Source organism: Sphaerodactylus townsendi, linkage group LG11 (assembly GCF_021028975.2).
Source record: "Sphaerodactylus townsendi isolate TG3544 linkage group LG11, MPM_Stown_v2.3, whole genome shotgun sequence".
Classification (NCBI taxonomy): Eukaryota; Metazoa; Chordata; class Lepidosauria; order Squamata; family Sphaerodactylidae; genus Sphaerodactylus; species Sphaerodactylus townsendi.
The window spans coordinates 73,382,161-73,396,031 of NC_059435.1; the positions used below are offsets into that span (position 1 = coordinate 73,382,161).

A 13,871-nucleotide genomic window follows, 5' to 3' on the forward strand; every position below is an offset into this window, starting at 1 on the left:
CCACCCCCCCCCCCCCCCACCCCCCCCCCCCCCCACCCCCCCCCCCCCCCACCCCCCCCCCCCCCCACCCCCCCCCCCCCCCACCCCCCCCCCCCCCCACCCCCCCCCCCCCCCACCCCCCCCCCCCCCCACCCCCCCCCCCCCCCACCCCCCCCCCCCCCCACCCCCCCCCCCCCCCACCCCCCCCCCCCCCCACCCCCCCCCCCCCCCACCCCCCCCCCCCCCCACCCCCCCCCCCCCCCACCCCCCCCCCCCCCCACCCCCCCCCCCCCCCACCCCCCCCCCCCCCCACCCCCCCCCCCCCCCACCCCCCCCCCCCCCCACCCCCCCCCCCCCCCACCCCCCCCCCCCCCCACCCCCCCCCCCCCCCACCCCCCCCCCCCCCCACCCCCCCCCCCCCCCACCCCCCCCCCCCCCCACCCCCCCCCCCCCCCACCCCCCCCCCCCCCCACCCCCCCCCCCCCCCACCCCCCCCCCCCCCCACCCCCCCCCCCCCCCACCCCCCCCCCCCCCCACCCCCCCCCCCCCCCACCCCCCCCCCCCCCCACCCCCCCCCCCCCCCACCCCCCCCCCCCCCCACCCCCCCCCCCCCCCACCCCCCCCCCCCCCCACCCCCCCCCCCCCCCACCCCCCCCCCCCCCCACCCCCCCCCCCCCCCACCCCCCCCCCCCCCCACCCCCCCCCCCCCCCACCCCCCCCCCCCCCCACCCCCCCCCCCCCCCACCCCCCCCCCCCCCCACCCCCCCCCCCCCCCACCCCCCCCCCCCCCCACCCCCCCCCCCCCCCACCCCCCCCCCCCCCCACCCCCCCCCCCCCCCACCCCCCCCCCCCCCCACCCCCCCCCCCCCCCACCCCCCCCCCCCCCCACCCCCCCCCCCCCCCACCCCCCCCCCCCCCCACCCCCCCCCCCCCCCACCCCCCCCCCCCCCCACCCCCCCCCCCCCCCACCCCCCCCCCCCCCCACCCCCCCCCCCCCCCACCCCCCCCCCCCCCCACCCCCCCCCCCCCCCACCCCCCCCCCCCCCCACCCCCCCCCCCCCCCACCCCCCCCCCCCCCCACCCCCCCCCCCCCCCACCCCCCCCCCCCCCCACCCCCCCCCCCCCCCACCCCCCCCCCCCCCCACCCCCCCCCCCCCCCACCCCCCCCCCCCCCCACCCCCCCCCCCCCCCACCCCCCCCCCCCCCCACCCCCCCCCCCCCCCACCCCCCCCCCCCCCCACCCCCCCCCCCCCCCACCCCCCCCCCCCCCCACCCCCCCCCCCCCCCACCCCCCCCCCCCCCCACCCCCCCCCCCCCCCACCCCCCCCCCCCCCCACCCCCCCCCCCCCCCACCCCCCCCCCCCCCCACCCCCCCCCCCCCCCACCCCCCCCCCCCCCCACCCCCCCCCCCCCCCACCCCCCCCCCCCCCCACCCCCCCCCCCCCCCACCCCCCCCCCCCCCCACCCCCCCCCCCCCCCACCCCCCCCCCCCCCCACCCCCCCCCCCCCCCACCCCCCCCCCCCCCCACCCCCCCCCCCCCCCACCCCCCCCCCCCCCCACCCCCCCCCCCCCCCACCCCCCCCCCCCCCCACCCCCCCCCCCCCCCACCCCCCCCCCCCCCCACCCCCCCCCCCCCCCACCCCCCCCCCCCCCCACCCCCCCCCCCCCCCACCCCCCCCCCCCCCCACCCCCCCCCCCCCCCACCCCCCCCCCCCCCCACCCCCCCCCCCCCCCACCCCCCCCCCCCCCCACCCCCCCCCCCCCCCACCCCCCCCCCCCCCCACCCCCCCCCCCCCCCACCCCCCCCCCCCCCCACCCCCCCCCCCCCCCACCCCCCCCCCCCCCCACCCCCCCCCCCCCCCACCCCCCCCCCCCCCCACCCCCCCCCCCCCCCACCCCCCCCCCCCCCCACCCCCCCCCCCCCCCACCCCCCCCCCCCCCCACCCCCCCCCCCCCCCACCCCCCCCCCCCCCCACCCCCCCCCCCCCCCACCCCCCCCCCCCCCCACCCCCCCCCCCCCCCACCCCCCCCCCCCCCCACCCCCCCCCCCCCCCACCCCCCCCCCCCCCCACCCCCCCCCCCCCCCACCCCCCCCCCCCCCCACCCCCCCCCCCCCCCACCCCCCCCCCCCCCCACCCCCCCCCCCCCCCACCCCCCCCCCCCCCCACCCCCCCCCCCCCCCACCCCCCCCCCCCCCCACCCCCCCCCCCCCCCACCCCCCCCCCCCCCCACCCCCCCCCCCCCCCACCCCCCCCCCCCCCCACCCCCCCCCCCCCCCACCCCCCCCCCCCCCCACCCCCCCCCCCCCCCACCCCCCCCCCCCCCCACCCCCCCCCCCCCCCACCCCCCCCCCCCCCCACCCCCCCCCCCCCCCACCCCCCCCCCCCCCCACCCCCCCCCCCCCCCACCCCCCCCCCCCCCCACCCCCCCCCCCCCCCACCCCCCCCCCCCCCCACCCCCCCCCCCCCCCACCCCCCCCCCCCCCCACCCCCCCCCCCCCCCACCCCCCCCCCCCCCCACCCCCCCCCCCCCCCACCCCCCCCCCCCCCCACCCCCCCCCCCCCCCACCCCCCCCCCCCCCCACCCCCCCCCCCCCCCACCCCCCCCCCCCCCCACCCCCCCCCCCCCCCACCCCCCCCCCCCCCCACCCCCCCCCCCCCCCACCCCCCCCCCCCCCCACCCCCCCCCCCCCCCACCCCCCCCCCCCCCCACCCCCCCCCCCCCCCACCCCCCCCCCCCCCCACCCCCCCCCCCCCCCACCCCCCCCCCCCCCCACCCCCCCCCCCCCCCACCCCCCCCCCCCCCCACCCCCCCCCCCCCCCACCCCCCCCCCCCCCCACCCCCCCCCCCCCCCACCCCCCCCCCCCCCCACCCCCCCCCCCCCCCACCCCCCCCCCCCCCCACCCCCCCCCCCCCCCACCCCCCCCCCCCCCCACCCCCCCCCCCCCCCACCCCCCCCCCCCCCCACCCCCCCCCCCCCCCACCCCCCCCCCCCCCCACCCCCCCCCCCCCCCACCCCCCCCCCCCCCCACCCCCCCCCCCCCCCACCCCCCCCCCCCCCCACCCCCCCCCCCCCCCACCCCCCCCCCCCCCCACCCCCCCCCCCCCCCACCCCCCCCCCCCCCCACCCCCCCCCCCCCCCACCCCCCCCCCCCCCCACCCCCCCCCCCCCCCACCCCCCCCCCCCCCCACCCCCCCCCCCCCCCACCCCCCCCCCCCCCCACCCCCCCCCCCCCCCACCCCCCCCCCCCCCCACCCCCCCCCCCCCCCACCCCCCCCCCCCCCCACCCCCCCCCCCCCCCACCCCCCCCCCCCCCCACCCCCCCCCCCCCCCACCCCCCCCCCCCCCCACCCCCCCCCCCCCCCACCCCCCCCCCCCCCCACCCCCCCCCCCCCCCACCCCCCCCCCCCCCCACCCCCCCCCCCCCCCACCCCCCCCCCCCCCCACCCCCCCCCCCCCCCACCCCCCCCCCCCCCCACCCCCCCCCCCCCCCACCCCCCCCCCCCCCCACCCCCCCCCCCCCCCACCCCCCCCCCCCCCCACCCCCCCCCCCCCCCACCCCCCCCCCCCCCCACCCCCCCCCCCCCCCACCCCCCCCCCCCCCCACCCCCCCCCCCCCCCACCCCCCCCCCCCCCCACCCCCCCCCCCCCCCACCCCCCCCCCCCCCCACCCCCCCCCCCCCCCACCCCCCCCCCCCCCCACCCCCCCCCCCCCCCACCCCCCCCCCCCCCCACCCCCCCCCCCCCCCACCCCCCCCCCCCCCCACCCCCCCCCCCCCCCACCCCCCCCCCCCCCCACCCCCCCCCCCCCCCACCCCCCCCCCCCCCCACCCCCCCCCCCCCCCACCCCCCCCCCCCCCCACCCCCCCCCCCCCCCACCCCCCCCCCCCCCCACCCCCCCCCCCCCCCACCCCCCCCCCCCCCCACCCCCCCCCCCCCCCACCCCCCCCCCCCCCCACCCCCCCCCCCCCCCACCCCCCCCCCCCCCCACCCCCCCCCCCCCCCACCCCCCCCCCCCCCCACCCCCCCCCCCCCCCACCCCCCCCCCCCCCCACCCCCCCCCCCCCCCACCCCCCCCCCCCCCCACCCCCCCCCCCCCCCACCCCCCCCCCCCCCCACCCCCCCCCCCCCCCACCCCCCCCCCCCCCCACCCCCCCCCCCCCCCACCCCCCCCCCCCCCCACCCCCCCCCCCCCCCACCCCCCCCCCCCCCCACCCCCCCCCCCCCCCACCCCCCCCCCCCCCCACCCCCCCCCCCCCCCACCCCCCCCCCCCCCCACCCCCCCCCCCCCCCACCCCCCCCCCCCCCCACCCCCCCCCCCCCCCACCCCCCCCCCCCCCCACCCCCCCCCCCCCCCACCCCCCCCCCCCCCCACCCCCCCCCCCCCCCACCCCCCCCCCCCCCCACCCCCCCCCCCCCCCACCCCCCCCCCCCCCCACCCCCCCCCCCCCCCACCCCCCCCCCCCCCCACCCCCCCCCCCCCCCACCCCCCCCCCCCCCCACCCCCCCCCCCCCCCACCCCCCCCCCCCCCCACCCCCCCCCCCCCCCACCCCCCCCCCCCCCCACCCCCCCCCCCCCCCACCCCCCCCCCCCCCCACCCCCCCCCCCCCCCACCCCCCCCCCCCCCCACCCCCCCCCCCCCCCACCCCCCCCCCCCCCCACCCCCCCCCCCCCCCACCCCCCCCCCCCCCCACCCCCCCCCCCCCCCACCCCCCCCCCCCCCCACCCCCCCCCCCCCCCACCCCCCCCCCCCCCCACCCCCCCCCCCCCCCACCCCCCCCCCCCCCCACCCCCCCCCCCCCCCACCCCCCCCCCCCCCCACCCCCCCCCCCCCCCACCCCCCCCCCCCCCCACCCCCCCCCCCCCCCACCCCCCCCCCCCCCCACCCCCCCCCCCCCCCACCCCCCCCCCCCCCCACCCCCCCCCCCCCCCACCCTAGAAGCCCAAACATCCCACAGAACAAGAAGTTCGAGTTTAGAAATCCAAAGACCTCTGTATTCCTGAATTCCTTCTCTGACGAAGACACCTGTGTGAGAACAGTGCCTCAAACAAACCAGGCTCAGAACTGCAGGTAAATATACCCACTTTTATCTGACAGCTTTCTTGAAATCACCCTTATCATAACCAGCACATAGATCTACAGCTACTTATTTTGAGAAGGAATAACCCCACCCCCCAGATACTTAAGTAAAGATTTGCACAGAAATGGCTAGCAGTCTGAATGGACTGAATATATTAACTACTTGCTAAGCTGACAGTATTTCCAAGATATTTACTGAAAGTTTAAATCATCAGCTAGTTTCCATTTCAAGGTGTTACACAGTTTACGGTGGATTCTGCGCAGTACAAATATAATGAGTTGATGAGGGGAAATATCCCAATTTGGGCAAGAACTTCACATGGGTCCATTCTCCTGGAGGCGGAGGCCATCTTGAGTGGGTGTTTCTACAACCTTCTGTTAGGGAGGCAGGAACTAGATTCTTCAACTTCCTGTTCCCGGTGTTCTGCTTCCCAGGTGGTTATTTAGGTGCCCTACACCCAGCTAAAGCAGAATGTAAGACTCATTGGCTCAGTTAACAGTTCAACATTTAAAGCTTTAATTGTAACAACGTTGACAGACCCTGACTCGGCGAGATTAGCACGCAGCAAACGGTGAGCGGGGAAAGGGCCTGTATTGCAGAACACTCATCTGTGTTGAAATCTGTGTGCTGTGTATATGAATTGGTTCAGTTGGAGGAATTCCTACCGGAATGATTAATCGTCACATTCTTCCATTTGCTCTCACATCTGTGTAACCTTTGCAGCGATGAAATCACCGAGGAGGTGACCAGCCTGACTTCCCACAGGCCTTGCGTGGAAAACAAGAAGGGCAAGACCGGGCAGGCATTGGAGAGTTTGCTGCCTGAAGGAGAGAAAACACTTCAAAATAGCAGAGGGGAGCCTAGAACTCCCGAGCAGTCTTTGGAGACCAGAACAGCCATGAGAGACAAACTCCGGACCAAACCGGGCCTCATCATCCGAGGCATGATGGCCGGTCCGACCGCCAGCTTTCAAGAGGTTCTTGCCTTTGATCCTAAGCATGTGATTGCTTGCTGTCTTATGTATTGTTGAAGGCTTCCACGGCTGGATTCAACTGGTTCTGGTGGGTTTTCCGGGCTGTGTGGCCGTGGTCTGGTGGATCTTGTTCCCAGCGTTTTGACAGACTTCCCTCTGTGATACACCCAGTGGTGGGATTCAGCAGGTTCGCACCACTTCGGCAGAGCCGGTTGTTAAAATGGTACTTGTAAACAACCAGTTGTTAAATTATTTGAATCCCACCACCAGAACCGTTAAATTATTTGAAACTGTTAAATTATTTGAATCCCACCGCTGGATACAGCTCCAAAGATGCCAGCCACAGATGCAGATGAAACGTTAGGAATAAAATTCACAAGACCATGGCCATGCAGCCCGGAAAACCCACCACAATCAGCTTGTTGTTTTCTTTTATATACCTGTTTCCCGTTTTGATTGATTGATTGATTGATTGATTGATTGATTGATTGATTGATTGATTGAAATGTATTCCCCCGGGAAAGTATCCGGGTGGCTTCCTAAATTAGAAACAATCGTAAAATAGGGTTAATCTCCAGGTGAGGCCCGGTGATCTCCCAGAACTACAACTGATCTCCAGACTATGGAGTGCAGTTCCTCTGAAGAAAAAGGTGGCTCTGGAGGCTACGGCAGGGCCCCTGAGGGCCAGCATGGTGTAGTGGTTAAGAGCAGGGGGATTCTAATCTGGAGAACTGGGTTTGATTCCCCACTCCTCCACCTGAGTGGCAGAGGCTTATCTGGTGAACCAGATGTGTTTCCGCACGCCTACGTTCCTGTTGTGTGACCTTGGGCTAGTCACAGTTCTCTCTGAACTCTCTCAGCCCTGCCTACCTCACCAGGTGTCTGTTGTTGGGAGAGGAAGGGAAAGGAGCTTGTAAGCCACCTTGAGTCTCCTCACAGGAGAGAAAGGCCGGCTATAAATCCAAACTCTTCTTCTTCCTCTCCCCAAACCCCACCATCCCAAGACTCTACCCCCCAAAATGTCAGAGAAAATTATGAAGTCCACAGCAGGGCAAAGAGACCAAACATGGGATGAGCTTGCTGCTGATACCTGTTTCGTGTTGAAATGATTCCACTTCCACTGGGTTTGATTCCCCGCTCTGCCGCCTGAACTGTGGAGGCTTCTCTGGGGAATTCAGATTAGCCTGTGCACTCCCACACACGCCAGCTGGGTGACCTTGGGCTAGTCACAGCTTCTCGGAGCTCTCTCAGCCCCACCCACCTCACAGGGTGTTTGTTGTGAGGGGGGAAGGGCAAGGAGATTGTCAGCCCCTTTGAGTCTCCTGCAGGAGAGAAAGGGGGGATATAAATCCAAACTCTTCTTCTTCTCTTCTTCTTCCTCAGCCATAGATTTTAATTTTGCCCAGTCTATTTGCTTATCTTTGATTGTCCACTTTGATTGATTGTCATTCGATGTATATTTTCAAAATGGCTGCCTACGAACCTCAGTTTGGAAACCTTGCGGGTCTTGGTTTAATGTTGGCATGCATACAGGGCCTCATAACCATGTGTATTCTTCCTGGGCAACGTATTTTAGGATTCTTTGAAAAGAAGGCATCTGAAACGACCCTCTGGGGTCAGTAACCCAGCCCAACTGCGAGAGGAAGACAATACAAAAAGCATTTTCAGCACAGCAAGCAAAAATTTCCCCGAGACTGAAGGAACTGCTAGACAACCTGCGAATCTCCTCTCTTTACGCTCTGCCAGTTCCCTGGACGAAGGGAAGGAGCATTCCTCCAAGACGTTGTTCAGTCCCCATGCAAGCAGAGGGGACTGGAAAGCCAGACATTCCATCCAAGATGAAAGCGACCTGCCGGGCAGGCGGCTGTCTGACGGTCCCCAAGATGGAGTCAGGAAATCTGCATCTAGCCGCGATCCGAAGGCAAACGAGAAAAGCTACCAACTAACTGGTTTTCAGAGGCCCCTGGAAGGCGAGAAAAAAGAGAACAGAAAGAGCGAAGCTCAGTTTTTGGATTGCAGGTAGGAGAATGACAGAGCCTTGTGAGATAACGTTTATGTGGTGTTTCGATGCAACCTCTCGCATGTCCCTGTCGGTGCTGGTGCTGGGTAGATATTTCAGTTCCTTCCACAAGTTTACAGCATCAGCTACGAGTCTGGAGTAGGTTTTGGTGTTAAGTGGAGAGAGAATAGAACAGCGGCAGAGGTGGGATCCAGCAGGTTCTCACAGGTTCCCGAGAGTAGGTTACTAATTATTTGTGTGTGCCGAGAGGGGGTTACTAAGTGGTGATTTTGCCACGTGATTTTTGCCTCAGGTATGCCCCTCCTCTCAGCAGTAGCGCACAGAACTTGAAGCAGTCTAGCAGGAGGTGCACCGGCGTGTGTGGCAGCCTGCGCCTGCGTGCATTCGTTTCCGGCCCAAGGACCGGCACAGTGGCTGCGTCTTTGCCACAGCCCCGCCCAGGAATGCCCCGCCCCCGGAATGCCCAGCCACACCCCCGTCGTGCCCCTCCCATCCCCATTGGCGCTACGGCACAGTTTGAATCCCACCACCATGGGAACCTGTTACTAAATTTTTTGGATCCCACCACTGAACTGCGGTCTTCGACCAGAAGTTGTGATACCCAGCCTCCCGTACAAGGCCATGAGTAGGGTTTCCAGCTCCCCATTTAAGGTAGGGTATCTCCTGAGCCCAGCTTCTCTCTCACCACCACCCTGAGAACAATCCCCCCCCAATATCCTTTCAGAACCTTTCTCCCCTTAATTTATACTCACAATAACTGGTATAAATTATGAGCAGAAAGGTTCTGACTGGATATTAGGGGAAAAAATTATAGCAAGAGTTGTGCAACACTGCTGCCTCGCGTGGGGGTAAGCTCCCCATCGCTGGCAGTCTTTAAGCAGTGGCTGGACAAACGCTTGTCAGGGATGCTGTGGCCAGCATTAAACTCATTAAAATGGCCAAGCCGGCGTTCGATCTACTAACATCCGGGGGTCTCCTTCCTTGTAAAGCTGGGCTTGGTGTGCAGGAAAGAGGCATTGGTAAGCTGTCCGTACATAAAGTCCACCTTCCCGTGAATTTCTTTTTGGGTGCTGTGTGGTTTCCGGGCTGTATGGCCGTGTTCTAGCAACATTCTCTCCTGACGTTTCGCCTGCATCTGTGGCTGGCATCTTCAGAGGATCTGTGAGGATGTTTAGTCTTGTTTGCTGGAGTCTGAATAACTAATGGTAGTCCAAGGAATCAGAAACTTAGAACACGTGAGGTAATTAAAAGTTAATGTTAGTTGGTTGTGGTGGGTTTTCCAGGCTGTGTGGCCATGGTCTGGTGGATCTTGTTCCTAATGTTTTGCCTGCATCTGTGGCTGGCATCTTCAGAGGTGTATCACAGAGAGAAGTCTATTACACACTGTGTCAGAAGTCTGTTACACACTGTGTCCACACTGGAAAACCCACCGACTTCCCTCTGTGATACACCTCTGAAGATGCCAGCCACAGATGAGGCAAAACGTTAGGAACAAGATCCACCCGACCACGGCTACACAGCCCGGAAAACCCACCACAACCAGTGGGGTGCTGTGTGGTTTCTGGGCTGTATGGCCGTGTTCTAGCAGCATTCTCTCCTGATGTTTCGCCTGCATCTGTGGCTGGCATCTTCAGAGGATCTGATGGTAGGAATGGAAAGCAAGTGGAGTATATATACTGTGAGGTGAAAAGGTGAGGTCATCTGAATAGAGTAGCCTGGTATGTGAGTCTCAAAGAAGTCTGTAGCCTGAGAAGTCAGAGGGCCTCACCTTTTGACCTCACAGTATAAATACTCCACTTGCTTTCCATCTCTCCTATCAGATCCTCTGAAGATGCCAGCCACAGATGCAGGCGAAACGTCAGGAGAGAATGCTGCTAGAACACGGCCATACAGCCCGGAAACCACACAGCACCCAAGTGATTCCGGCCGTGAAAGCCTTCGACAATACAATTCCTTTTTGCACTGAAACAACGTCTTGCAAATGTCTTCTTTAATCCGAGATGCCAGCAGTGTTTCTGGAACGTCAGCAGAGGGCTCCCTTTTAAAAGCAATCACCGCCCGGCCGGTCACTGCCGCCTCGTTCCGCCGTTGGCGTTGCCCTGTCGCGACCTGCAGGCTTTGGGGCCAAAATTCTCCGAGTAATGCGGAAAGCACCGGAGAAGGCTGACCTTTAAGCAAAGGAGTTGCCCTCTTTGAAGCTGGCTCGGGACGCCTTCCCCAGAAGGAAAGGCTGAAATGCTGGATTCCTCCTGAGTCTTAAATCATGGGGGAGTTGGGATGTTGCACCGTTCGTGGAATTACGGGTGGGAGCCAGAGAGAGGATTTTCTCTCATAATATTTGGGTCATCTGAGGAAATCGGGTGCCGTTTCAGAGCAAAAAAGCCCTTCTTTGGACAACATGGCGTGCATTTTGCTACAAGTAAATATTGTGGCTCAAAAAAAAGAAGTGGACCGAAGGTCTCTAAATGGGAATGGTGCAGTGGTGGGATCCAAAAATTTTAGTAACAGGTTCCCATGGTGGAGGGATTCAAACTGTGGCGTAGCGCCAATGGGGCTGGGCGGGGCACGACAGGGGTGTAGTCGGGCATTCCGGGGGCGGGGCATTCCTGGGCGGGGCTGGGGCAAGGACGCAGCCGCTGTGCCGGTCCTTGGGCGGGAAACGAATGCACGCAGGCGCAGGCTGCCACGCACGCCGGTGCACCTCCTGCTAGACTGCTTCAAGTTCTGCGCGCTACTGCTGAGAGGAGGGGCGTCACTAAGGCCAAAATCACGTGGCAAAATCACCACTTAGTAACCCGCTCTCGGCACACACAAATAATTAGTAACCTCCTCTCAGGAACCTGTGAGAACCTGCTGGATCCCACCTCTGGAATGGTGGCAGAAATAGAACCTCCTGGAGAAGCGTACCTCAAAAATCCTGGAAATAGGTCAAGTTAACAACCAGGGAGGGGTTTTTTGCCTTCATCTCTTGGTTCTAAAGAAGCATCTCTGTTAGAGTAGATGGAGCCGTTGTGCTGTAGCAGTTAGAGTACTGGGCCAGGTTCAAATTTCCATTCTGCCGTGAAGCTTTCTAAGGCCCCTTCCGCACGTGCAGAATAATGCACTTTCAATCCCCTTTCACAATTGCTTGCAAGTGAATTTGGCTATTCTGCACAGCTTCAAAGTGCACTGAAAGAGGATTGAAAGGGCATTATTCTGCATGTGCGGAAGGGGCCTCTTCTATAATTTTGAGCCAAGTGCATACATTCAGCACAGCCTACCTTACAGGGTTGCTGGGGAGATTAACATGGGGAAGAGACAGCCACATCTGCTACCCAGAGTTCTGAGCGAGAGACAGACAGAGCTTTTTTGTGCTGATAGTCCCTGGCATTAGCGTTCCACCAACTCTGAGAGAGAGAGAGAGAGGGAGGGAGGGAGAGAGGCAGCCAGCCAGCCAGATGATAGAGAGTTGGGCGGGACAGAGAGACAGACAATCTTTCATTTTCTCTTATGAGCTGCCACTTTGAAACTTACAGCCCCATCCAGGTGGGAGTGAACGGGTTTGGGGGAGCAGAGAGGCCTTGCTGCGGCACATTTGCCCTCCCTGGGGTGCTTACCAGAGGTGGGATCCAGCAGGTTCTCACAGGTTCCCGAGAGTAGGTTACTAATTCATTTGTGTGTGCCGAGAGGGGTTACTGGTGAGAATTGGTGATTTTGCCATCGTGATTTTGGCCTTGGTTACGGTCTCCTCCTCTCAAAGCAGTAGCAGCAGAACTTTGAAGCAGTCTAGCTGAGGAGGTGCACCGGGCGCGGATAGGCAGCCTGCAGCACTGCGTGCATCTCGCTTCCTCGGCCAAGCGACTGGCGCAGTGGCCAAGGTCCTTGCCACAGCCCCGCCCAGGAATGCTCCTGCGCACTCCTCGAGAATGCCCGTACACGCCCCCGCCGTTCCCATTGGTAAAACTACGCCACAGTTTGAATCCCACCACCATGTTTGGATCCCACCACTGAGTGGAGCCGACTTTAATTGGCTCCCACCCAGGTTTTAGGGCCGGGAGTGTGACCCCTTGGCCCTCAGAGTTACACCACCCAGAGACAGTCCCTTTCCAGTGGCGGACGTGTGTGTCTTTTTGCATTTTTTGCTCCCCACATCGCGGGAAAGCCCTTTCCGAGGCAGCCGGGTGGCACCACAGCAGTGCCGCCTACCACTGCCCAGAGCTTTGGATGGGGCTGAGCATCAATCAGGGTCGCAATTTGTAACTGACAAATTGGCCCCTATTGCCAAGTAGCAGTGGTGTAGGAGGTTAAGAGCTCGTGTATCTAATCTGGAGGAACCGGGTTTGATTCCCAGCTCTGCTGCCTGAGCTGTGGAGGCTTATCTGGGGAATTCAGATTAGCCTGTGCACTCCCACACACGCCAGCTGGGTGACCTTGGGCTAGTCCCAGCTTCTCGGAGCTCTCTCAGCCCCACCTACCTCACAGGGTGTTTGTTGTGAGGGGGGGAAGGGCAAGGAGATTGTCAGCCCCTTTGAGTCTCCTACAGGAGAGAAAGAGGGGGGATATAAATCCAAACTCTTCTTCTTCTTCTTAATTGCTCATGGGTCAGCATTGCAGCCCGGAGTAGTTACCTTTCCTCCCCTCCCCTCCCCTCCCCTCCTCCCCTCCCCTCCTCATCACTAAAGCCAAGACATTCTTTTCTCATTCTTTTCATTCCCCAGGTTCCTTATTTGTTTCATACCAGCGGTTTGACATTTCCCAAAGCCTCTCCTGGCTTTTCATCAGTCCTGAGCTTCTGGCTATTTTCTTTTCCCCTCTTCTGCATCTGGTGAAGAGTCCAGGCAGGCCTCAAGCTTGCTGAGAAATCTCCAAATAGAGACCGTCCACCTGAGGAAGAAGGGTTGTGGAGGTTCTTTTCTTTTTGGAAAAAAACCTTTGTTGAATATAAAAAATATTACAAAATAGTAACATAGCAAAGTATAACAGTTAAAACGATGAAATAATATTAAAAAAAACTAAAAAAAATATTCTAAGCAAACATACAAGAAAGAGAACTTAAAGTTTCTAAACGTTAGGCTGGGCGCTCTGCCCTTTTCTCCTTTTTCGAGCACCAGCGGGGATGTGTACTTGGTTTCAGTGGAGTTGCGGTCAAGTCTCAGCTGAGTTATGAGGAGCAGCAGTGGCATAGTAGGTTAGGAGCTCGTGTATCTAATCTGGAGGAACCGGGTTTGATTCCCAGCTCTGCCGCCTGAGCTGTGGAGGCTTCTCTGGGGAATTCAGATTAGCCTGTGCACTCCCACACACGCCAGCCCCTTTGAGTCTCCTGCAGGAGAGAAAGGGGGGATATAAATCCAAACTCCTCCTCCTCCTCCTCTTCTTCTTCATCTTCTTCATCTTCTTCTTCTTCTTCTTCTTCTTCTTCTTCTTCTTCTTCTTCTTCTTCTTCTTCTTCTTCTTCTTCTTCTTCTTCTTCTTCTTCTTCTTTTCAAGGGAAGAGATGAACAAATGGTTTGCCAGGGTGAGAGAAACAGGGTATAAATGAAGTGAATAACTAATGAATCTTTCTTCCAGAGTCCCTTTTTAGGTCTGATCCAGCTGGGCTGTTTTTACGTGATGGTGAAGGGTGTGTGCATGAATGGGGAGAAAGCATTTCCAGATCATTTAGCTTGCTTGCAATTCCTTGCAGTCTTGTATAAATAATAGCAATCAAATTAGTAATCGCATCCATAAGTCCTTCTCCCAAGACTTGCCGATGCCGGGCCAAACCCATGGCTTGAATTCCAGTTTGGAAAAGAGACAGGCTCTCCAGACAATGGAAGGGCCCTTCTCTTTCCCGGGG

General features: G+C 65.2%; 1 protein-coding gene across 2 annotated transcripts in view; it reads left to right on the forward strand.

The window, feature by feature from the left end:
- Positions 1-4,912: 4,912 nt before the first annotated feature.
- The window catches only part of MINDY4 (MINDY lysine 48 deubiquitinase 4), an 86,504-nt gene continuing 77,545 nt past the window's right edge, over positions 4,913-13,871 (forward strand). For both annotated transcript variants that reach the window (XM_048511364.1, XM_048511365.1), the window contains exons 1-3: positions 4,913-5,053; positions 5,787-6,039; positions 7,613-8,055. In XM_048511364.1, coding sequence (XP_048367321.1) covers positions 5,962-6,039; positions 7,613-8,055 — 521 coding nt within the window. In that variant the 5' untranslated portion in view covers positions 4,913-5,053; positions 5,787-5,961. The remainder of the gene's footprint in view (positions 5,054-5,786; positions 6,040-7,612; positions 8,056-13,871) is intronic.